General features: G+C 42.9%; 3 protein-coding genes across 6 annotated transcripts in view; 2 read left to right on the top strand and 1 right to left on the bottom strand.

The window, feature by feature from the left end:
• Window positions 1-8,497, top strand: PMPCB (peptidase, mitochondrial processing subunit beta). The gene is made up of 13 exons (XM_074538835.1): window positions 1-150; window positions 1,484-1,624; window positions 1,894-1,980; window positions 2,443-2,572; window positions 2,907-3,105; window positions 3,767-3,846; window positions 4,413-4,525; window positions 5,132-5,275; window positions 6,145-6,305; window positions 7,568-7,653; window positions 7,727-7,815; window positions 8,039-8,114; window positions 8,210-8,497. The coding sequence occupies exons 1-13, from the start codon at window positions 61-63 to the stop codon at window positions 8,272-8,274; spliced, it is 1,461 nt and encodes a 486-aa protein (XP_074394936.1). The 5' UTR covers window positions 1-60; the 3' UTR covers window positions 8,275-8,497.
• Window positions 8,449-23,942, bottom strand: DNAJC2 (DnaJ heat shock protein family (Hsp40) member C2). 4 transcript variants are annotated; one of them, XM_074538832.1, is made up of 17 exons: window positions 23,677-23,942; window positions 22,963-23,153; window positions 22,333-22,408; window positions 21,475-21,573; window positions 19,109-19,250; window positions 17,873-17,953; window positions 17,120-17,185; window positions 15,263-15,354; window positions 15,041-15,162; window positions 14,074-14,223; window positions 13,683-13,771; window positions 13,527-13,596; window positions 11,807-11,991; window positions 10,516-10,616; window positions 9,473-9,580; window positions 9,062-9,216; window positions 8,449-8,569 (listed from the first exon to the last, which is right to left on the bottom strand). In XM_074538832.1, exons 1-17 carry the CDS (start codon window positions 23,822-23,824, stop codon window positions 8,495-8,497), a joined length of 1,950 nt encoding a protein of 649 aa, XP_074394933.1. In that variant the 5' UTR covers window positions 23,825-23,942; the 3' UTR covers window positions 8,449-8,494. The 4 variants fall into 4 exon arrangements, with proteins under 4 accessions (XP_074394933.1, XP_074394931.1, XP_074394932.1 ...); XM_074538830.1 differs by having other exon boundaries at window positions 22,963-23,064; window positions 23,677-23,846; XM_074538831.1 differs by having other exon boundaries at window positions 8,449-9,216; window positions 23,677-23,848.
• PSMC2 (proteasome 26S subunit, ATPase 2) overlaps window positions 23,943-24,696 on the top strand; it is an 8,664-nt gene continuing 7,910 nt past the window's right edge. The window contains exon 1 of the mRNA XM_074538844.1: window positions 23,943-24,160. Within this exon, the coding sequence (XP_074394945.1) occupies window positions 24,091-24,160 (70 nt within the window). The 5' untranslated portion in view covers window positions 23,943-24,090. The remainder of the gene's footprint in view (window positions 24,161-24,696) is intronic.

A 24,696-nucleotide genomic window follows, 5' to 3' on the forward strand; every position in this document is an offset into this window, starting at 1 on the left:
GCCCCGCGCCTGCGCGCCCCCAAAGGCCGCCCGCTCCGCCCCGCCCACCACGGTGTCAAGATGGCGGCGTCTGCAGCACGCTCAGCGGCCCGGCGGCTTCTCTTGCCCTGGTCCGCCCGCCTGGTGCGAGCGCCCGGCGCGGCGCAGCGGGTGAGGCGGCAGGGAGGGGAACGGAGCGGAGCGGAGGGAGGCGCGGGGAGCGTGGGCGCCGCGGTGGCGCCAAGCGCTGGTGCCCGGGCCGCCGCTGAGGGGACGCGGGGAGCTGGAGGCTGTGCGGCGCGGTGCATGCTGGGAGTTGTAGTCGCGGCGCGGTGCTCGGCGGGAGGTGTAGTGAGCAATCGGTGTGCGCTGCTCGGGTTTGTGTGCGGCAGGCCCGGGGCTCCGCAGTGTGAGGGGGGGTGTCAGGGAACCGTGGATGCTCAGCAGGGATGAACTGGGCTGGAACATGCGCCCTGTGAGGAGAGGCTGAGGGTCCGGACGTTGTTCAGGCTGGAGATGCCATGGCTTCAGCTGGAGCTGTGAGAAGTATCTGTGCCAGTACCTGGGAGAAGGTTGTAAGGAACTTAAAACCAGGCCTGTCACAGTGGTGGCATGAGAGACAATGGGTGTAAGTTGAAACAAGAGAGGAAAACCTGTTTATGTGGCAGTCAGGCAGTGGAGCAGGCTGTCACAGAGCTGTGCAGTTTCTCACCATTGGAGATTGCCAGTGCCCAAGTGCAAAAAGCCCTGAGCAAAGTGCTCTGACCAAGTTGGTCCTGCTTGGAGCAGAAAGTTGGGCTACTGACCTCCAGAGGTCTCTTCAAACTGGAATTGTGCTGTGATTCCAAAATAAGTGAGTTTTAAGAGATCTAACATCCTTCTAGGAGGAGAGGGGTTGAGAGCTGGATTTTGTACTTTCTTGTTTAGGGCAGTCATATAGGGCGAAAAATCTTGGCTTATTTAAAATCACAGTTTTCAAGATAGCTGTTTGCTTGAATTTGAGATACATATTTACATTTCTTGTTATTGAAAAACTGCAGTAAGCTTCCCTTCATTCTACCCTGCTCTCATTTAATGTGCTTTAACTGCCCCCTGATTGTGCTGTTCTCATCCATGGCTGATGGATTTGCAGTCCTGGCACGGGCCCTTGGGCTGTATCTCAGTTCACTTTAGAAAGCAGGTACCAGGAGAATTTCAGAATGTAAAGGTCCCACAGGCTCTTGCTGGCTGCAGTGGAGAACAAGGGTGGCTGGCTGATGGGAGTATCAGCCCCTGTGTCAGACTGGAGGCAGCAGCTGCGTCTCCTCACTTGTGGTTATCTTCAGGTTCCTGCTTTCCTTGTGTGAGGCAGGGGTGAATAGCAGTCCTGAATTCTCTCCCTTATAAATGCGTGCTTTAAGAAGGATCCATGGACTTGATGCTTGAGTTCAGCAATACATTTTTCAGAAAAGCATCCTTGGATATAACTAAACAATCTGAGGTGACTGATGATTTTCCTTTCCAGGGTGTGCATGTTGGAACAGGGAGGTGCACAGTTTCCAAAGCAGCAACAGAAGTAATCTTAAATGTCCCTGAAACTAGGGTGAGTCCTTTGGAAAATGGCTTGCAAGTAGCTTCTGAAGACTCTGGACTCTCGACGTGCACAGTAAGTAACTTACAGAAGGAAGGGGTTTTGTATCTGTTCCTGTGTGTTTATTTCCTTGTGGAACTAAACTTCATTTGCATTTCAATATTAACAACTGTTCCTAGAACTTGGGCCAGGGCATAGAAATCTTAAGGCTTTTGTCAATTTGTAATTAAATTTTTTGTGGAGATCAAAATTTTCTTTTTCTTGAAAACCTGCTCTGTTTAAGGAAAAAGCCATGGCAAAGCTGCTAGCTGGGAAAATGACTTTTTTTTTTTTTCTTCACTGAGGTTGGACTTTGGATTGATGCTGGAAGCAGGTATGAAAATGAGAAGAACAATGGAACTGCTCACTTTCTTGAGCATATGGCTTTCAAGGTGAGTGTGAAGATTGATGTAGATGTTTATAATGGATTTTAAAGTTATTTATCTTTAAAGATCAATGATGAAAATTTTGCTGGAATTATATAAATAAATTTTCCAAATTGAAATGAGAAAAACAACATGGACAACCAGGATTTTGGTTTCCATTAGAAAATGAAGCTAAAATCCTAGTTCTGTGTGTTACACAACTATGGATTACACAGATCTATTTTTTAACTCACTTTTACCTTCTTATAGTAGTCTTAGAAGACACAGTCACCCTTTAGCCAATTTATTTTCATTTGTGAGCACAGTAGGATTTATATCTGACTTAAAAGCTTGGAGAGATTAGTATGCCTGGTTTATTTCCAGAACACATTTTCTTTCTCATGATCATAACTTTTCCAGACAAGAAGTAGTAAGGATGAGTAGATGAATTGAAGAGTCTAATGTGATTTTGTTATTGTTCTATTTCAGGGAACAAAGAAGAGATCTCAGTTAGACCTTGAGCTAGAGATTGAGAACATGGGGGCTCATCTGAACGCCTACACGTCCAGGGAACAAACTGTGTACTATGCAAAGGCTTTTTCAAAAGACTTACCAAGAGGTAATTGCTTTCACTCATTAGAAAAGCTGCAGAGAACAACATGCTTATCCAGCCTCCAGTGAGATGACACAGAATGGTGCTTTTGCAGTGTCACAGTCCCTTCCTTGCCTGGTGAAAAATCCATTCTTGAACTTCACAAGAACGTGAGAATATGCGTTTAGAGAGGAGCCAGCAGGGATGCTTATATTTAAAATATTTTTCTCTTCAGACTCCCTAGATAAGATCTGTCCCCTTGCTAGTTTTATGGCTCCTTGAGGTGGGTTTCACTTTTGGAACCAGATTTTTCTAGTAGCCTGAAAATACTTGTTTCATTTCCGTCTCTGTTTGCAATCAGCTGTGGAAATTCTTGCTGACATCATTCAGAACAGCACCCTGGGAGAGGCGGAGATTGAGCGGGAGCGGGGAGTTATCCTGCGGGAGATGCAAGAGGTTGAAACCAATCTGCAGGAAGTTGTCTTTGATTACCTGCATGCCACAGCCTACCAGAACACAGCCCTAGGACGCACCATTTTAGGACCCACTGAAAATATCAAGTATGTCCAAAAGTACCTCTGTCTTTAATTGTGTGATAACTTTTATATATTGAGAGATTTACCTAAAAATGTAGAGAACAGTGTCAGATTTCATTTTTACACTGGAGGGCAGCTGAAATTGCACTGAGTGTAACTGTAAGTAGAACTCCTGTATTGCCTTAGTTTCCATGTAGGCAGGCATCAAAGTGTATGTGAACTTCAGGTGTTCTCTGCATGACTTTGGGTTTTTATGCCATATTTTTCTCCTGTTTCTTATAAGTGCACCTGGTACAAAATTGGAAATATTTATTTTTCCTATAGGTCACATGTTAGGCATTATTGTAAGCACACAGTGTTTGCACTGCTCTTTTAGCATTTGTTTAGACCAGTGCAGATCAGAGGGCTGCTAAATGTGCTGCTTTCAAAGGAAAGGAGATCATTAGTGCATCCTGTCTCCATCTGCCTGAGTTGGAATTCTCACTCCTCCTCAGGAAGCTAGAAGTGCTTTTTATACAGTTCCTATTTGCTTTTTAGAAAGTCACCCTTATTTTAGCTTTCTGCCTCTGCTCTGAACAGTGGCAGGACTTTTAATTGTTTTGACAATTGTTTTGTTGTATACATTTATCTCTTTTTACCCTAAACTTTACTGACACAGTAGTGCTGTCTCTTTTCCTGTTTCTAGATCCATAAATCGTAATGACTTGGTGGAGTACATAACAACACATTACAAAGGACCCAGAATGGTCTTGGCTGCTGCTGGAGGTCAGTATGGGATACTCACCCCTGATCACATGAAACTGTGCCTGAAACCATGGCCTCAGTCTGTGGGAACCACGTGGTGAATCACCCATTGTTCAGCAGGTCCTGTTTGTTGTTGGCCCTCTGTAGCCCTGTGTGTTCTGTGCATTCCAACCCTTTGAGCTTTTGTTCCCTTTTCCTGTCAGTAATATTCCAGAAGCCTTAAATCAGGAACAAGAAGTGAATTGGAGGCCAAAGTCATTCTTCTATGTGGGCAGGGAAAAAGGGTCCTAGAAGGTGTGAAGTGGGGAATAGCAAGGAATGCAGAGAGAAAGATGCAACACTGAGGCTTGAAAGAGCAAAGAGCTTGATTTGATGTAGTTTTAATGGAAGGCTGTTAAAGATAACCAGGCAGGAGGAATCATGGTGAACTTGCTCTGTATAGAGGGAATGTGTGAAGAATCCAAAGGTGGGGTATTAAAGCAGGGGCACAAAAAAATAGTACTTGGTTGGGTCTTTAAACTGTGCAGCAATTTAAATTAACTGTTCACAGAGTAACATCACAAAGCATGTGAAATATCTTTGTCCAGGGGTCTCTCATGATGAGCTACTTGACCTGGCAAAGTGCCATTTTGGGAACTTGCCATCTGCTCCAGAAGGAGGACTGCCACCCCTGCCCCCTTGTAGCTTCACAGGCAGTGAGGTAAGCTGCTGGGTGGCTTTTTGGGCTGGCCTTACATCCCGTGACATGCGCTCTGGTGAGGAGAGAGGGCTGCTCTGCCACAGACTCAGCACATGGAAGGGTTTCTTGCCCCCAGTGGTGGCAATGGAATAGCTGCTTTCCAAAGCAATACTTCCCATTCTTTCTTGGACAAGCCTCACTGCCACCAGTTTTTATTCTTCATCACTTCCTAGAGGAATACATTCCTTATCCCTGCTCCTATTTTCCTTTTATCCTCTTGACTATGGTATTGGAATTGGTGTTGAGAATCATTCATTTAAAGGAAGTGGCAGAGAACTGAAGCATCCATATTCTATTCCCATCTCTTCTCAGATTTTACAAAGTCATCAGATTTCCTTGCTGCTGGTAGTCCTAAAATGACTTGTAATGCTTCTCTGTGTATGTTGGCAAAGTGATCTGAAATTGCCCCATGGGACACCAGCTAAGGCTGATGTTAAATTAATCTCCATATACTTGAATTTTAGTGCATGTTTTGTAATCCAGCTGTAGTGGCAAAGTGTGATTGCTGTTGTTGCCCTGTGCCTGAGCGTGTGCAGGTTGCCCTGGAGCTGCTGTGCTGTGTTGCAGATCCGGATAAGGGATGACAAGATGCCCCTGGCACACCTGGCCATCGCCGTGGAAGCAGCCGGCTGGTCTGACCCCGACACCATCCCCCTCATGGTGGCCAACACCCTGATAGGGAACTGGGATCGCTCCTTTGGAGGAGGAGTGGTGAGTGAGCCTGCAGGCACCTTCCTGAAATCCCTGAATTGGGTACTGCCAGGACAGAAAAGGGCATCCAGCTGTGAGCCTCAGTGGGTGTGTTACTCAGGATGTAGCAGAATCTTAGGAAGTGATTCTAAACCAAAAATACAGGTTTGCCAGCCCTCATGGAATGTAGGATGTTTTATACCTGTATGTCATCTGAACCTCTATATTATAAATGTAGAGCCACCAACAAAGGGAAGGAATGGTGCATCTGATTCCATGTTGTCAGAATGTTGTCCAATTTATTACTCTATTATACTATTTTATATTAAAGAGTACTATACTATACTAAAGAATACAGAAAGGATACTTACTGAATGCTAAAAAGATAATAATGAAAACTTGTGACTCTTTCCAGAGTCCTGACACAGCTTGGCCCCAGTTGGCCAATGAGTAAAAAGAACTCACCAGAATCCAATAGAACAATCTCCAAACACATTCCAGTTGAGCACAACACAGGAGAGGCAAATGAGATAAGAATTGTTTTCCTTTTCTCTGAGGCTTCTCGCTGCCTTTCAGCTTCCCAGGAGAAAAACCCTGGGCGAAGGAATCATGCTCAGAGAATGTGAATGCCACATTCTGGGTATCAGTAATTAACTGTCACTTTCTTGAACCTAAGTGTCTTTGTGATTTTGGCTCAAATCTGGGGTGTTATTTTGAAATGTGATATTACGTGCAAGGAAAGAAAGGGTTGAAATGAAGAGCTGATAATTAAACTTGTAGCTACTACTGCATGTTCAGTCATCATTGAAATGAAAATGGGAAATGTGGAGGTGACTAGTAAGCTTTCAGAAAACTTCATGAAGTAATATCTTTTTCTTTTGCCTCGGCAGAATTTGTCCAGTAAACTTGCTCAGATTGCCTGCCAGGGTAACCTGTGTCACAGCTTCCAGTCCTTCAACACCTGCTACACTGACACAGGGCTGTGGGGACTCTATATGGTCTGTGAGCCATCCACTATTCAGGACATGGTGCACTTTGTTCAGAAGGAATGGTAAGCTACCAACTGTTTCTCTGGAAAGATTGTTTTTAGTGGAGGAATACAATTTAAAAATAAAGAGAATATTTTTCTCTGGTTGGGCTTGCTTGGGAACAACAAATGCATCAAATTCTAAACTTTGGCACCCAAAGCCAAGTCCCAGCAGCCAGTTTTTGACACCATTATTTGGAGTGAATAGCTTAAGATGTAGGTTTTGTTTCTTGCACGAGAAAACACAGCAGGGACTTTTTTTTTTTGACTGGGAAATGACAGAAGTCATGAAATTGTCAGGCCTTTTATTATGCTATTCAGTCACTGTGCAGCTTGTGAGCTGCAAGTGCCACCACTGAAAGAGCAAATATTTGTGGATGAGAATAATGAATGTGCAGTTACCAGACAGTTTCAGTCTGCAGTTGCTGCAGTTGATGTATCATGTGCTGCTGCTAGCTCTAGTGAATACATAGGGAAAGTTGAGCTGGTACATATGGAAATTTGAAACCTATGATTCTAGACCATATTCATTCATCTGAGGCTTAAATCTGTTTTGAAGGATGATGTTTTGAAGACCATAGATGACTGTGAAGCTTGAACTGCAGATGCTATTAAAAACACATACATGTTACTTAAAAGCACTTGATATAAAGTGGGTGAAGTTGAAACAAGTATTGAAAATGAGAAGTTTCTTTAATCACATAAATCAGTTCTTATATATCATTATTCTATGAAATCCCTGTTCATTGGTAGAGAAAAAGGTTATCACTTTGACTATTTGCTGCAGCTTAGCACTAGGGAAGATACAGACAATTCCTGGGACAGGAATTCAGTGTTAAGCTATTTAATGCATCCCCCTCTCCTCACAAAACGTTCCATAGGCAGTGTGGCAAGTCATTATCTCACCGAGAGGAGCCAGGAAGCTGGATTGCCTTCTAGCTAATTGCCTGTTACCAGGTTGCTTGGCTCCTACTTTCTTAGCAACCTCCATTCTCAAGATAACAAGTACAGAGCGCACTTGCCTCAAAGTATTGAATAAAATGAAATACACCTCTTCTGAGAGAAAGAGCTTGCTCTTGGGTATCTTGATATGCTTCCAAAACCCCTACTTTGAGGCTGCTGCTTTGTATCCATGGCTAGTTTTCCAAGCTGTCTTACCAGCTTTGTCTACAGAAGAGTAGTTAGTGCCTGGTAGGTGCAGCAATGCCTCTGCTCCTTATCACAGGCAGTCTTGGGTGCTACAGCCTGCCATTATTTAATGCCTTTGGACTGAAACTGTTTTTCAGGATAAGACTTTGCACAAGCGTTACAGAAAATGAAGTAGCTCGAGCAAAAAATCTTCTAAAGACAAATATGCTGCTACAACTTGATGGTGAGACTTATGAGAACTTCTTACTCTTTGTGGAGCCATAGGCTGATAACTGAAGGATTTTTTCCTGTTTTAGGGTCCACACCAATCTGTGAAGACATCGGAAGACAAATGCTGTGTTACAAGCGCCGAATCCCAATTCCAGAACTTGAGGCAAGAATTGAAGTAAGTGGCACTCATGTTGCAACTTTTAAAAGGCCATCAAGAAAATGACTTGCTACAGAAAGTAACAATACAGAAATTGTATTTCTTTTCAGCTGTGAAAACATTTTCAGCTGAGAAAACTTCCAAGGGTTTTGTTTCCTGCTCCCTTGGATTATACAAAATTAAGATCAGAAACGGTTTTAAGATGGGATTGTAACAAAGATGCCTCTTTCACCCCTTTTAGGCTATAGATGCCCAGACTATTAGAGAAATCTGCACAAAGTACATCTATGATAAGCATCCTGCAGTTGCTGCCGTGGGTATGTGATACAAGTTTCCCTATCCTCCCATAACCCCTCCAGACCACTTGCTGTGAGCTGAGCATGTGTCATGGCCAACTTTCTTTAACTTCCAGGTCCAATTGAACAACTTCCAGAGTATAGCAAAATCTGCAGTGGCATGTATTGGCGTCGTGAGTAGTGAATAACAAGAACTTCAGCGTATTTTAGCTTTAAAAAACCAGGAAAACAACAAAAAACACCCAACAAATCAACTACACCCTTTAATAACTTTGGAGTTGCTTTTGAGAAGATTAAAACTCAAGAACCAGCCCCTCCTGTGTTTCTGTATAATGAAGAAAGGAATGGAAACATGTACAGTATTTGCATTTTTATTATAAAACAAGGATTGTCAGTAAGAGTCATTTCTTGACTTTAGTAGCATTCATCACTTGTTCTTGAGCAGCTTTCTTTGCCTTGACCATTTCCACGAGTTCCTGAAGAGAAGGTGGGGAAAAAAAGAAACTTAACTAAACACATAACTTGTGAACAATGCTGTAGGTTTGAACACTACATACATTCACTGTGAAACACACTACTTCTCAACATAATGGGAAATCTACATTGTTTAATGTTGTCAAGCAATTTCCCTTAGAAACAAATCAATTAATGGACGGTCAATCCTCATGTACCAGGAACTTTACCTACAGGAGCTGGGGATAGGACTTCATCTATGAGAGCTTGCTGTCAAACTATAAAACAAATTTCCTGACACAGACTTTCCTTGCCAGCTTCCAGAGGCACTATTTTCACTGAGGAACTGCTCTTTTGGGGTTTAGTTACCAAAAAGAAAAAGTTTCTTCTAAGGTTCCATCATTTTGCCTGTCTCAGACACTGTCTCTGGGGCAGTATCTCATGGAACAGCAAAAGCAAAGGATTCTCTCCAGGCCTGGCCTGGTGCAGTCCCAGGAGGAGGTGAGGGACCTCACCTTATATCGTTTCATGCAGTCTTTTTTTGACCGGCCTGGAACAGCTGCTGCTATTTTCTCCCATCTTTCAGGAGTATTTACTGGATAAGTCTTCAATGCTTGTTCTAAAAGTTTTTGTTCTTCTGTAGTCCAAGGGGATGAATCTAGAGGTGATCCTGTTTTTAAATGCAAAAAGGACAGCAAGAATAGATATTTTTAAAAGAGTCTAGAAAATATTGTAAAACATATTATAGTTTATTTTAAATCCCTGAAGTTTTGGGATATATTGTGTGTACCAGAAACCCTCAAATCTGGCACCAGAGCCTGGACCACTTACTTGCTATCAAAGTTTGTAGGCAAATCTGGGTTACTTTCACCCCAAGAGACCCAGGGGAGAGAAGTGCACAAGAAGGGCTCCCTTTTCACCTTTACCTTCAAATCGTTCTGAGGGGGCAGCACTGTCCATCTGAGGCACCACACCATGTTCTTTTTTAAATTTGTCAAATGCTTTCTTGTTTATGTCATCTTTTTGATGAGGGTCTATGAGCAACAGACATTAAAGAGAATAATTATTGCAAGAATATTAAAGCCAGATGTAATAATAATAACAATATTCTGTAGCAGATTAATTCCAATAATCACAAAATCATAACCCCCAATTTCTACTTACTTTAAAATTACTATAAAGATGTTGGTAGATTAAAAAAAAATCATTCAGGGTCCAATAAATTTTTCTCAGAGTGTCAGATTTTCCAACCCTTATTCTGCTTCCTTGTGCTCAGAGGAATAATTGTTCCATATAATCTTAAACCTGAATCTGCAACTTCCCCAAAATCAAGAGGGATTATTCTCTCAAGGGCTGTGGCACAAAACTCATGCATTGCCAAGGGTATGACCATGTCAGAGAGGCAGGAAAATCCAGGTGTGTCCTTGTGCCCCTCTGTGGTTTGTAATGCAGAAACCTCTTGAAAAATTGGTAGTGAAATGTTTAATTTCCTTGTGACCTTATTCCAGAGCTCTCTATGCTTAATTTTTCATTTTTATATTCATTTTTGAAGAGGAGATGAGCCTCTTCAAAACATTAATTTAGGTGTCTTACTCTGGTGTTGAATTCCATTAATTTTTTTTAAGTATATCTAGAGCTTCAAAAGTTCCATTTATTTTAGATGCCTTCCTTTGTAGGGAGGCTTTCTGAGTTTTCTGAGAGCCCCATTTATCTCTCTTTGAGCCCTGCCATTTCAGGGCATCAGAGCATCAAGCTACATTAAGAGAGTTTCTGAGAGCTGCTTGTGAGGTGCTGACTTACAAAAAAGCCATTAGGATGAAAACACTGAATCACATAAATGCTCCTCTAAATCCTCCATCTGAACTACATTTCTTTTATTTTCTTAAGAAACACAGCTCCAGTCACAGAAAACTCAGCTGTACAGAAGCAGGCAGACCATGTTATCACAAAAATAAGGTAATATAGATACCAAGCTTTTGGAGACTCTTTGCTTTATTGATGACATCTTTTGCTGTTCGTTTTATTCCAGTAGTAGAGTGCAAGTTCATGTAATTGGCAATAACTTCCCACCTACAGCAAGAACAGAAATAATAAACCAGCACATTACATAATACCTTATCTTCATATAAGCTGTGGTCAAGCTCCTGTACACATTTTTATAAACTCCTGAGTAAGTTCAAACATATTTAAATATGTGCAAAATCCCAGAGTAGCTGTTCTGGAAGGCTTTCAGTCACTAACTGAAGAATTCAATCAGCTTGGGTGAACTCCTCAGTTCCCAATACAGAAAAAGGATGGGGTACAATGTAGGTAAGTGCAAACCTCTAATCAAAATTCTGCTAAATTGCTGTTATCCTGAATTCCCTAAGCACCTCTGGCATTAAATACTGCAGGCTGCATTGAAGGGCTGAGTAGTTACTAACCCTATGTCCACTGCCCCCAGAAGAATAACTAAACATTAGGTAAAAGGGCTTAAACAGGAGAGAGCTGGAACAGCCCCAGTCCCAGGATTATTCCTAGTGGATTCTTAGAAAATGGAAGGCAGTATGTAGTGCTGCTCAGACAGGAGCCTTGCAGAAACAGGCACTGGTATCATCTCCATGGAGTATGGTTTTTTTCAGTAAGCATCCAAATTTTGTAATGGATGTTTGAAATCTTTGTAATCCTAAATGGAAGAAGGCATTTCATTCCTGGGAAAAAAGTATTTAAAGTGTGCTCCTGTTCTTGCTTAGCAATAAGCTGAGTGCCAGTGCTGCTTTCTGTAAATCTCAGCCCTTTTTCCTCTGGCTCTCCCCTGAAGAAAGCTGGTGCACTTAACTCTTATTTTGGAATATTTTCTTCCTACCATGTAGAGATCAGCCTGACATTCATTGTGGAGCCTCTGGAAGTAGCTTACAGACTTGTATTCCTACCCAGCTGCACCCCAGTCACTGGTGTGGTTTTGTTCTGCACTTTAAGGTGTGGAGCCTACCATGGAGTGAGCCCTGTGCAAACAGGCACCTCAGCACCATCCTGGTAATGGACTGAGGCCCAAATCTGGGGGGAAACAAGATACAGGGCTAGTGGTAACTCCAGTGACACACAGAGCTTGGCACCACAGAAAAAAAAACCTCTGGCTGCTTTTGAGTCAAGGAAAAGGAAGATTTTTAGGAGTCCTTATACTGACAAAGTACTTGAGATGATCTGAAAATATTTTATTATGCTTGTAATTTAATTTAAAATTGTTAGTAAGGGCTTTTAGCACCAAACCCGAGAAGTACCTTGAGTTAGTCCCTGCTGGAAAGAGGTTCACAGCTTTAATTAACAACTGTAAATCATCCTCTGGCCAGTTTTTGCTTCCCCCTCCACCGCCAGTGGTTGACTTTTCTGAGCTCTTTGTTGCTTGGCGCATACGAGCTTCTGCCTCTTCTTTCTCTCGCCTTATTTGTTCATTTATTTCTTCTATCTAAAGATTGTAAATAAGCATTATTTACTGAATTATTGTTACATTTTACAGTGACACAACCCCCTCTCTGGACTTCCTTTGAACCTTGGATTTTGCTTTGTTTTTGTTCTGTATATTATATGTAAGGAAACAGAGAAGCTTATCTGTTCCAGTATTATTTCCCTTCATTCCATGTCTATATTTTTAGGATTTAAAGATCAGTAGTTAATAGCAGAAATCCATCTCAGGTTCACTAGGAAATTAAATGAATATCCCCAGAATCAAAGCAAAAGTTTTCAACCTTGCATGAATGTCTAGGCTAGCACTTGACTTAGAGGGACAGATCCACAAAAGTATTAAGACCAGTGAGGGCAATTAAACCTCCATGTTGAATACACTGACTCAAATCTTCCAGCCTAACTGCTATCTAAGCCTGATTATATCAGTACAGCCATAGCAACAGAGAACTTTTACATTAGAATGAGCTCCAGATTTTAGTTACTGTGTACTCAGGGTTAGATGGCCACTTAGCAAGCTAAAAACTACTTTTTACCCACTGCACATTTTTGTGATCTGCAATCACATCTCAAGACTGTGGTGTGACACATCTTTAATCATCTGCTTCTGAGTGGGCCCAGTCCAATCTTGGCACTATTAGAAGAGCTGTGCACTTATGGCTGTTGGCAGGATGCCCAATGGCAAGAACAAGAAACCATTTCATAAAACCTTCCTGGCAAAAGGAAAGTTAACTGATAGGTAATTTTTAGTGGAATAGTTTTAACAGATAGAAAGAGGACTGTCCTGCATTTAGAACACCTTCCTTGAGAATGGAATATTGAATTCAGTCTCCTGTAGAATAAGAGGCATTTCAGTTTTAAATTGTCTGATGAGCAAACCTGACCCTGGGATGGGGGCAGATCATATTCCCCAGCAAGGAAAAACATTCACAGCTGTGTATCCACAGTGGATGAGAGAAAGCACCTTCCTCTTTCTGCACTATGTAGGTTTAGCTTTTAATTCAAATGGCTTTTCCCTGATGGCAAATATAGGCAGATCCTTGCTGAGTTTTGGTAAATTTTGATTCCTTGTGTCTTGCATTTCCCATTCCTTGGTATCCAACCTACCAGCCCTTCTAGTGCCAACAGCCTGCGGCACATTTTAGTCCTTTTGTGGATCTATCCCCAAGTCACAGACACTAGACATGGATTTTTCTTGCCTAAGAAGAAACTGCCCTCCTTCCTCAAGGTAACTGCTACACATTGTTGGGCAAAATAAAATTCCTCTTCTGTTTCTGTATACCATACAAGAGGTAGTTTTTGTGTTCTTTACAAATAAAAATGTGTATTTTGTTCTTGGCTGGCCCTGTTACTTTGACCAGCCATGAACCGCACAATGTAAAATGAAGCAGAGATCCCTCTGCCTGTGGACTCTGAAAATCAAGTCTTTGTGTTTTACCAAGCACGATTCCAGAGCAGCTCTGCTGCATCTTATTTCAGTTCAGACAGGTTGATTTCACAAGTTATTCTGTTATTTGATTTGACACTCAGCATAATTACCTGTTTTACTACAGCCGCCTTTCCTCCTTCCCTTGTTGTGGATGTAAGTGCTTCATTCAAGCATTGCAGACTAAAAATAAATTATTCAGTTACAATGGAGAGCTAGTAGAAAGATGGGTATCAAAAGGAGCAGAAAGCAGCAGCAGGAGGACTTACCTTGCTAGCTCAAGACGATCACAAAGCTTTTCCACCTCCTCCATCATTTTAACACAATCTGCCTCATTATCAGAAAAGTAATTCCAGTTCTGGAAGCAGAAATACATGTTCTACAAAGTTCTTGAACTTTATTGTCCTATTCCTTCAGACAAAGGCTTAACACACAGCATTCTTCAGCCACTGCTGTGTTTGGACCTATTTGGTCAGCCTTACTCATAACTCATATGCATGTAAGTATGTGTTTTAGTATTTTGGTTTTTTTTTAGTAAACCCACTTTCCATACCCATCTCCAGCCCTAAGAACAAGCAAACACGTGATCCAGGCTGATCTAAGCAAAGACAGTAATTTGTCTGATGTAACCTGTATTTCATTGTAATAATAGTGAAATACCTTGCATGTTGTTCTGAGTTTTTGCCTTTCTTTCTTGATTGCTTTCTTCTGTATCTCTTTTTCCTTTTTTGCCACTAATGCTTGCTGCCTAACTTCTTCCTCCTCCTTTTCTTTTGCTAACCGTGCTGCTTCTAATTCTGCTTGTCTTTGCTGCAATCAAAAGGAAAAAAAAATGCAAGTAAAAAAATCATCCAAGTAACATTGTTACAGGGCCATTCAGTCATCCAATATCAAAATGTGTTGTTTCTGGTTTGGGTGGAGGTTTGTTTGGATGTTTGGGGGTTTAAAATGCATATATACTTTAATGTTTGGTTTTCCAAGAATTTTGAGGGAGATGATGACACATACCATGTGGCATTAAGTCAAGTACTCCCTGTGAGGACCCTCAGTTTATAAATCCTGACTTCCTCTACAACAAAGATACAAAACTCTGCATAATTTTCTACTCCTGCCTCAGGAGTATAAACTTCATGGTCCAGTATTTCTCCTGCATCATTACTGACATATTTTGCAGTGTTCTAATGTCTTTTAAGTTATTTTTTTGCACCTTACAGTTCCCTTTCATTCCTGTACTTTCAGAGCCATCTTCTCCAAACTGTTCATATTTATCAAGTATGTTCTGTTACCTCAAAGCATTTCATACCAACCAACCATTCACAAACCACATGCCCAAGGCAAGCAGACATACCCATTTTATGCACTTAATGCTTGCCTTGAAACCAGAGGAAGTGTATGCAACAGAAGAACTCAGTTTTCAAAGGTGTTTTGTTTCAGATCTGCATTCCTTGTTTCCATCTCATTGTCAGAAGGCTGCCAGCCTCACACTGCCTGCTGCACAGGCATCAAAGACAACACATTTTTGAACCCCAGGGTAATTCTGTCAGTAGTCTTCTGACAAATCTAGAACCTAAAGCAGCAGGTGTGAATGAAGCAGAGTTTTTCAACCAAAATAAAGTACTTCACTTACTTTTTCTTTTGCCTCCTGTTCTTTTCGTTTTGCTTCTACCTTGGCTTTCTTCTCTGCTTCCTTCTTTGCCTTTTCTTCCTCCTTAAATTTCTTTATTCTGGGATCACAGCTGTATGCATTGTCTGGCAGAAGAAAGGAAGCATCATGTATAGAAGAAAAGCAGGAGACTTCCACAGTTAGTTAATAAATCTCACTTTAAAGAACAGCAGTTTGTGTGCTTACCAACAAGAGTCCTAATTCTGTTCATTTCTTCTTTTTTTCTCAATGCTCTGGCAGCTCTGTTCTGCTTTTCAATCCACCTCCTTTCATCTCGACTAAAAGGGAAAGCACAGTTCACAGTTCAGTGCTAATGCTTTACAGTGCCACTGCTAGAAATTCATCAACAAGCTTCTTGAACAGTTCCCCCCACACAGATGTTCTTCTGGGAGTACTTCAAAAATAGACTTCAAAAAATTAAGTTCCAGGCTCTGAGTTCATGTACAAAATGCTAAGTGTTTACATAGTTATATAAACCTGACAAAGCAAGCTGCTTATCTGTCCTTGTAGGGAATGAGATCATGGACTTTATTTTCAAAATGCAATCCACTTGCTTACCTAACATTAAACTCAAGCTAAACAACAGAAATGCTAGCACAGGGTTTAATTAAAGGACAGCAGTATAAATAATGCCACAGTTAGCTCATTTTGCAGAATTTAGTCATGTCACATAAACTCATCTGCACAGGAACAACACTCTATGAAGTAGCATGATACTCTGGGTAAGGTCATGCCAGATTCACTCCACTGAAATACAGCTCAGGTAATTGATGGGCTGACTAAATAATCTGAAATTTTACCAGTGCTGTCAAGAAAGAGGCAAATTTTAATGGGGATCTATAGCCTCATCCACACAGCCATATAAAGAACAACAGAGGGGGCAGGGAAGTTGGAACTATGAAGTATTTAAAGCTCCTTCCAACCCAAACCACTCTACCTCAGAACCAAGAAAACAAACCCCATAACTGAGAAGGAGGCTAACATGAATAGATTGAAGCTTTAAAACATGAGCAACATCACCTTTGGCAAGAAGGGGTAGCAAGAATCCTGCCCACCTGAAGAGCAGCTGTAATGCAGTTCTCTCTCCTAAGTACAGCACACTAGGTACCATTTGTCTAAACATCTTTGAGAAAGGACACTAATGACAGGAATGAGCAGAAAAAAAGAGCTGTGCAAATAATTCAAGATTGTTCCAAGGAGAAGCCTAGAGGTTCATCTGTGTGATGTACCACAAGTGCAAGTGACAGGGAACTGATTACACTGCCCTCACAGAACCTTCACAGGAGAGAGAACAGTGGGTCTGCTGAGGCTCAGGAAATCCAGGAGCAGGAAGAGGCACAAGAGAAGAGAAATGCCCAGCTACAGCCTAAATATGGCAGTTTTCAGCACAAAGAAAGCCAACCACTGAATCTAAATACAAAACTGATTTCTAGCCAAACTGGGAAGAAGAGATTCATATGATGTAAATTATGGTCTCACAAGGATTACTAAGTGAGGTTATGTCCTGTGAAATGTGTGTTAGACTAAAGCTCCAGCTTGAACACTGTTTGCAACTGTAGGAAGGATAAAAACAAAATGTATTTTCCAATGCAACATGATCTGAGTAATTCAGCAACTATCACTACATCAACTAATACATAATTTCTAGCATCAAGCCATCAGAACTCACTTCTCCAAACTCTAGGAAGTATCATTTTCTCAGTACAAGCCAAAGAGAGAAATGATACCAGCATGCTCATCCACTCTGTCCTGGCTCCACCTGTGCTTGGGACTGGCAGGAATTGAAAGCCTGGACTTAAATGAACACACATTTCAAAGCACCTCAGACAGACCTCTGTGGGGCAAGCAGGAACTACTTCAATTACATGAAGAAGCCCACAGTAAATACAGTTCAATCCATGACTGACCCCTAAGCTGGGAGAGTGGAATTCAGACTTGGCTCAGCTGCCTTTCTTCCTATGACTTAACAGTCTAAGAGAAAGTTGGAAAATCTTGCTGTATCAACCTCTCAGTCTCCTGTCAAAATTATTTTTACTTACATACCATTCTGCTTTTTCTTTTTCCTCTTCATCTAAATAGGAAAACTCTCTCCAGGAATCAAAATTATACCTAAAGTAAATTGAAGGAAAAAGAAAGTGAATGAAAAAACAGCAAATCTGTTAAACATCAGCACATTTTTTACTGTTATGTGTTTATAGGCAACTGTACTGCTGTTTACAATTTATAACACATAATTTACAATTATTCTGCACCTACAGTGATGCCACTGTGTTAAGTCAGTATGCAGGATATGATTTACACCTCTCTGTACTGTGGGACAGCCTATTTCAGGATGGCATTGGTCTTGCCTTCTCTAAATGTCTACAGCTGTCTATGTTTCTGTCACAGGCAGGGAAAATGCAGTGCAGTCAGTAGAGTTCAGACAGAAATAAATCTTTATCTGAGCACCCATATTTAGCAGATAAGGCATGCCAAAAACATGACTGACTTTTTGGACTAAACACACCTCCCTTTGCTAGGGGAGCTTAAAGTCCTAAGATGTCTCCACTAATAACCTGACTTCCAGGCTGTGGGTCAGCTCAGTTCCCAGCCACCATGGTCAGAAATTCCCACTGCAACCATGAATTTACAAGTGGATGGATTAGCCAGGACAAAGCTGGCTCAGTTTGTGGAAGGCACAAAAGCTGTGGGGTAATTTTGTGACATCAGGAGGCTGGGACAGCCCACACACCAAAGGGTCTGCAAGCCCTTTATCCTGCATGTCTTGAATAGAAACAGAGGCACCAGCTGACTTACCAAAAGGAATAGAATGCATCTACCTCCTCAAATGAGGAGTTCATGTCCCCAAGTTTAGGTACATTTTTCTTATTTGACCACCTGAAAATACATGGATATATTCAAGAAACAATATATACAATCTTCATAACATGGCATTTGTTAAGCACAGAATCAAAACCTGAGATTCTCTCCCACCAACACAGAGAGGGCACCAGGAAAGAGGAAAAGAACAGGAGAGTTCCTCATAAGTATCCTCCAGATTGGGCATTTCTGGGTGAGTTTCCCCAAAAAAGCAACCTTCTCCTGCCTGAGTGCCTCCTGCTTTGTGCCTCAAGAAGACCTGATGGAGCACAAGCTATCTTTGTAGATACTCCATTCTCCATACACGTTCTTCTGGCAGAGGAGCCTACAGAAAGTGGCCACAAAGTGCTCTGTGAATAACTCAGCTCTCTGGCAGGGTACAGGAAGTCTCCCACACATCCTACTGGAGCACAGGGAATAATGCAATAATGCATACTTTGCCCCCACTGCATTTTCTTCTAGGGAAATCTTCCACAGGCTCTAGAATTGCTTGTTCCATGACACAGCATTAACTCTCACTGCAGAAAAGGGAAAAACCTCATCTGACAACCACAGATCCAGGTCTGAAGTCTATGGAATAAGATTCAGTAAGAGTAGTTTAAACAATAATTGTTCAGAATGTTGTAAAGTGCCTCATGTAATTAAGCCCTTTTATACAGGGAGAAGTTGGCAGATTTCTATTGTGACAACCTTAATACCAAGCTAATTGTCAACCATGAATCAAATGAAGAAAAGAAGTCACACAATGTTAAGAGAGAACCACCAAATATTGACAGCTACAATTTTCTTCTCTTTTAACCAGCTAAATCATGACTGTAACTACTGTCTTCTGTTGATGCCTCACTCTCAGAAGAAAATAATTTTAAAAAGGAAGTTTTAGTCAGCAGCACATATTTGGTATTGTAAGTAATTTTAAGATGAAATAATGAGTTGTGCAAAAAGGGCAGTAGGTAATGGGAAGCTGAGAAGTTTTTTAAAAATGGCATGGGTCAAACTCAATGCCATCAGCTGACAGTTCAGATTATTTTAAAATGAAATAAAAAATAATTGCAACTACTTTAGTTGTATTACATTTCTAGCAAATTAATACATCTCTTGTTACAAACACAATGTCAAAAGAGTTTGCAAATGCTGATTCTCCAGCAACAGCAGAGGCAGTCAGACACAGCTTACCTGGCATTTCTTTCAAAAACTGGTGAGAAAACTTCGAAGAAGTTTTCTTTTGCTTCACTTTTGGAAGGTACAGAGTTATCAAAAGTTGGGTCTATGCTGTTAAATGCTCGTCGTTTCACAGGATCAGATAATATTTCATAAGCTGAAAGTTACCAGACATAAGGTTGTAAATGTTTAAAAAGATGTTCTCAGATCTGTGTTTGATCTATCTGTAGTGTTCTTGTAGAGCTTGATATTTCATTATTTTAGTGACACCAAAAAGCATTACTGTCTGTTCCTGCTAAACTAAGTAGGAGGAAAACATTTATGAAAAAGGACACATTTAACCATTAAGATGTAACAAACCAGACAATGTTTAACTTTATAGCAGTAAATTTTGTTCAGACACTGAGAGTTTGGGCATGACATCTTCAGACTTTTATCCTACACGGGATCCCTGCAGATAAATTGACAAAATGGTTCACTAGGGCACAGAGCAAAGGCAGTCCCTGAGTTCATGTGTTGTCAGAATGGGCAAGAACAGGAACCGTTCCTTAGAATTTTTGCAGGTGATGATGAAGCTGTACCGAGTCTTGGACAGAATACAGAACTCCACACAAACTCTCCAAAACATGCAAACAGTCCCAGATTTCCTGTTCTTAGATCCCTGCAGCAGGGGAGCATCACATTACTAATTTTATACTCTGTAAATCACAAAAACTACAGCTTCAGCACTCTTATCTCAGTGAAGTGTGGAGTTTTACAATGACCACTATTTTTCAGTAAGAATGAAAAGTCAAAGAAATTGAAGCTGTATTGCAATCATTCATGGACTTGTGTGCCTGCACCCCTGCCAGAGGACACTGGCCCATGAAGGTTGGATGTGGGAGGTGATAACCTGGAGGAGACCTTGGTGCTCTGCAGGGCTGTAAGCTGATCTCACTGCAAGGAATGGCGGTGGCCACCAGTAGCTGCTGCCTGCCAGTCTGCCCCTTCCCTCTGGGAAAGGACTTCCCTCCACCAACACTCCAAATGACCCCAATTATCCTGCCTCAGTAACCCTCACACCATTTTCCTGGTGCAAGAAATTCTGTGTACATCCATTGGTTCCTCTTCCATTTAGGAGATGTCCCTTCCACTCACAGATCCCCACTTCTACTCCCACACACACAGCTCCCCCAGCTCTGTATCTCCCACACACTCCTTTGTCAGACTGGTTTCTGAGTCCAACCTATGTTCTCCCACCTTTCCAAGTTTCTCCTCCCTGTTTCAAAACTGGTTTGCTCTTAGTCCAGGTCCCCCTTTCCTACTATTGCATTTTAGTATTTCCTTCCTTCAAAATGCTGCCTGGAAGCATTATTCCTTTTCTTTGCTACTTTGTGCTTTGCTTTCTGTTTAGCCCCAAACTTGGATTGCAAGCAGTTAAGAGGGAAGGTTCTATGATATTTTGCTCCTTGCAAGTAGAACACATTTCCTGAACCCATGTGCAGGTATCTTATCATAGATATCTGACATTTTCTGACAGGACTGCAACAGAAAAACTATTTCCTTTGGCAACCTTTCTCCTTCTGATAACTCCAAAGGAGGCTGAAAATATTAGTTTGTCTAAAATATCTCTAACTAGTATTAGAGATATTTTAGACAAACATTCAGAGAAGAAAGTTTAGAAACACAAATTCCAAGATTTCCTCCTGCTTCAACCTTACTGAATGAAATTTGTTTAAAATAAACAAAAAAGCCAAGCTCTCAAGCATTCCTGGAGATGCAAGTCATACACCTAGAGCAGCCCCTGTGGGTTTGGAATTGGCCAGCAGTGGTGTTTTGGGTCACAGAACCATTAAAGTTGGGCAAGACCTCTAAAACCAGAGTGCAGCCATTAATCCTGCACTGCTGAGTCCCCCACTCAGGCAAGAAGGAAATGTTATTAAATTGAGTTCACTTGCTCATCTGTGGGCACAAATGAGCAGCTGAAGAAACCGATGACCTGGATCAAATCAACACATGTCCTATTGTCAGAGCAAGCACATCAGAATTCAGATTTTCCAACTGCTGCTGGTGCCTGTGGGGAGTTGCTCCATGGCTCACTAGCTCATCCCAGGTATGGGGCCACCTCCAGAGGTTCATCTGTGTGTGCACTGCTGCAAGTGTCACATTTTCTCACCAGCTGCCACAGCAGCCAAACATCTGTCAGCTGCATTCCCTTCCTGCTCCTGCCCACTGGGAAGTTAGACCTCATGTGATCTATTGATGCAGTTTTCTACAATGGAAAAAGAACTCCAGCTGTTTACTCACTGACAATTCCTTAAAATCCTAATGAAGCCAACAAATACGTTTCTGATGATCAAGTAGATTGAGAGAGTATCCAACAAAGGAGATCAATTGCTTACCTTTAGTTATGCAAGTAAAATAATCATTATCACCCTCTCCTATCTGCTCCCCTGCAGCTTTTCGTTTGTCTGGATGATGTTTCAGAACCATGGATTTATCTAACAAATAAATGCATTACAGTTAGAAATGCTTCAGCAGAAACAGTTTCAAACTACAAAGCCACACAGTAACTCCAACTGGCATTTCTCTCATTCAAAACTTAAATAAAAATACAAACCAAAGAGTGAGATCTGGCAAAAAACAGAAGTTAATTAATTTTCTTTGATTTAATACTATAGTTATAATTAACATTATTTCTTCTGTGCTGGGACATAAAATAATCACAACTCAGAAACTCTATTTTCTATTCCACCTCAATATCTGAAAAAGTCTGAAACTTACTCTACTATTATGCCTAGCAATGTGCTTTAGTATCTGTAAGTGTACAGTTAGCTTCAAAATTGAAAGAAACAAAAATAATTAATGTAATTTTAGTTGTTATTTCTAATGAAAAACAAAATAGTTCAGATAAAACAAAAATTGTATTCTATCCCTTTACTGAAGTTTTGAACACGATCCAACGTGAAATTTAGCAGGAAAGCTACAGCCTGTGAATGCTGCTGCATTTCCCAGAAACAGAGATGTGAAATTTTTTAATTCCCTGCATTTAGGCTTTGTGAATTTTTTTCACTCCCCTACATTTAGGCTTCTGGATTTCAGAACTATGATATAAATTTAAGATGCTGGTAAACAACACAAATCAAACTTTTAGGCCTGGGAAACAGTAAAAACCTTGTTCACAACATGCAGGTATTTTCACTGGAAACCAGCTGAGCACATCTGAAAAAAGGTTTTGCTTATGAGGGACAGGTACTCACGAGCTGCTTTGATTTGTTTCTGAGTAGCCCTGTATCGTATATTTCCCAGTCCAAGAACTGCATAATGGTCTTGATTCTGAGAGAAAAGAATCACAAACCCTAATAAACACTCATAAATACAACCTAAAACACCGCAACACATGCAGAAAACAAGTTCTCTTCCCCATCTCTTAAAGGCAAGAGGGAGAATTCTTCCCTCTCCCAATAAATATTGGGAAAACACTATAGGAAGAACTGCCATAAATCATTGAATAATTACTGAATAACTGAATATCAATAAATTAAGCCTGTCATAGAAATTCAAGTAGCTTAATCTAAATTGGATTAAAGCACTAGAAAATTCAGTTATTGGAAAACTGAATTGCTGTTGTTAATATTAAGAGTATGTAAATCCAGAATAAAGGAGATGAGACACTTAATACTTTCAGGCAGCAAAATAAAAAGCTGCAGCTCAAAGCTAAGATCTTATCCTGAGGTGTTTGCCTTCACACACCAGATATTAAGATAAGGGACATGAACTGATTCACATGGGTGTAGGAGGGGAGGAGGAAGGAGATCTTTAGCACCTGGGCACGGCATATAACCTCGATGGGCCAAACGAGGTGACAGTAACACAAATTAACTAAATACCTTCCAGTCCTTTGGGTCGAGGGTTTTTAACATAGGATACTCCTCAAGCTGCAGTTCTTCATCCCCCGATTCCTCAGAAAGTTCCTTCTCATCTTCTAGCTCCTGGAAAGAGGCAGAAACATTTATGTTTCTCCTCTTAATAAATGCTTCAAACCATCTTCCCACAGGTTCCACTTGACAGAGTACTGATGCTATAAGCAAAAACATAAAAGCAACTTCACTTTCTGTGGTTTACTTTTGCTTTTTTTTAAACTAAACCCCATCAAAACCCCCACAGCACAGCATCACAGATCTCTAAGTGTTTTCTTTGGCTCCGCACACACCGGAGTGCAGGAACCAGCACTCGTGCCCACCAGACGGGAGCTCCCAACGCTCCGCGCTCTCACACCTGCAAAGGTGATTTCGAGTTAAAGGGACACACGTGTCAATGGATGTTCAATTCGGTCCTATTGGCGGCGGAGGAGGCACCCGGGCAGCGATATTGGATTGGGATGGATCTTCCCCGCGTTCCCGCTCCCAGACCCCTCCCTCGGGAGCACCCAGACTTGTTGCTGGCACAGGGGCACCAACGATCCCGGCGGGGGCACCGCACGCACACGGAGACAATCAAACTCAAACCAACACCAAACTTCTCCAGCCCGGCCGATTTCCCGGCCCGGCGCCCGGCCGGGCGCTCCAGGGCGGCGTTTCCCGTCCCGAGCCCGCGGTACGTACCGGCGGAGAGCGGCCTGCTGACGGCCGAGCGCTGTCCGTCCGCCGCGGGGCCGCGCAGCAGCGCCATGGCCGCGGCCTGCGCCTGCCGCGGCACCGGCGCGTGGGGCGCCCGCAGCGCTTCCGGGGCGGCGGCGGCGTGCGGCGCCATAAGCGGCCCGGCCGGCCCTGCCCGGGTCCCGCGGGCCCCGCCGCGTCCCCGCCGCCCCCGCAGCGCCCCCGCGGCCGGAGCGGCTCCCGCGGGGCGGCACCGGCGGCGCTGCCCCGGGCCGAGGGGTGAACCGGCGGCGCCGCGCGGAACTCCCGGCGGCGGCCGCGGCGCCGGGGGGAAGGAGTTGCCCGCGCGCGGGCCGCGGTGCACCCTGGTTTGTGTTCCGGGCGGAAGCGGCGCGGTGCTGCGTAAGGCGGGAGGGCGCGATGCCGGATTACCTGGGAGCCGACCAGAGGAAAACGAAGGAGGAGGAGAAGGAGGACAAACCCATCCGCGGTGAGGGCCCACGGACGGCGAGGACGCTCTCCGAGCAGCGCCCGGGGCGGGAGTAGGGCGGCGCCGCCGGCGGCCATGTCGGTGCCAGGCGCGGCGGGGCTGGAGGAGCGGCGGGGGGAAAGGGACTAAAAAGGATTAAAAAATGTCTCCAATGTGCGCTTTGGCGCTCCGGGAGTGCTACCCAGCCCGACCCGCAGCCCGGGCCCGGGCGGTGCCGCGGCTGCTGGGAGGGAAGCGAGGCCGGCCGGGCCTCACGGAGAGCCGGCTGTGAGGGCTGAGCTGGGCCGGGGCTCACGGGGACCGGGCTGTGAGGGCTGAGCGGGGCCGGGGATCACGGGGACCGGGCTGTGAGGGCTGAGCGGGGCCGTGCTGAGGGGGAGCGGGGCCCGCCCGGCTCTCGGGGTGCGGAGCGAGCACCGCCTGGAGCTGCCCGGGGGAGGAATGGACCATCCGCCTTTTAAGTCTTGTTCTTTTACCAAAGCTTCCTAAAATGTCGAATTTCCTCATCGTGAGAGAAGAATGCTTTTTGTTGTTTA

Source organism: Zonotrichia albicollis, chromosome 4 (genome assembly GCF_047830755.1).
Source record: "Zonotrichia albicollis isolate bZonAlb1 chromosome 4, bZonAlb1.hap1, whole genome shotgun sequence".
Lineage (NCBI taxonomy): Eukaryota > Metazoa > Chordata > Aves > Passeriformes > Passerellidae > Zonotrichia > Zonotrichia albicollis.

Bases quoted from the DNA above. Each gene is read 5' to 3' on its own strand.
- PMPCB (XM_074538835.1), top strand. From the start codon at position 61: ATGGCGGCGTCTGCAGCACGCTCAGCGGCCCGGCGGCTTCTCTTGCCC. The intron at 3,847-4,412 runs GTCAGTATGGGA...ATCTTTGTCCAG, and splicing joins GGTCTTGGCTGCTGCTGGAG to GGGTCTCTCATGATGAGCTA. The intron at 8,115-8,209 runs GTATGTGATACA...TTTAACTTCCAG, and splicing joins TCCTGCAGTTGCTGCCGTGG to GTCCAATTGAACAACTTCCA.
- DNAJC2 (XM_074538831.1), bottom strand. From the start codon at position 23,824: ATGGCGCCGCACGCCGCCGCCGCCCCGGAAGCGCTGCGGGCGCCCCAC. The intron at 23,154-23,676 runs GTACGTACCGCG...TTTTGCTTATAG, and splicing joins CAGCAGGCCGCTCTCCGCCG to CATCAGTACTCTGTCAAGTG. The intron at 10,617-11,806 runs GTACTTCTCGGG...TTCTTGCTGTAG, and splicing joins CCAGCAGGGACTAACTCAAG to GTGGGAAGTTATTGCCAATT.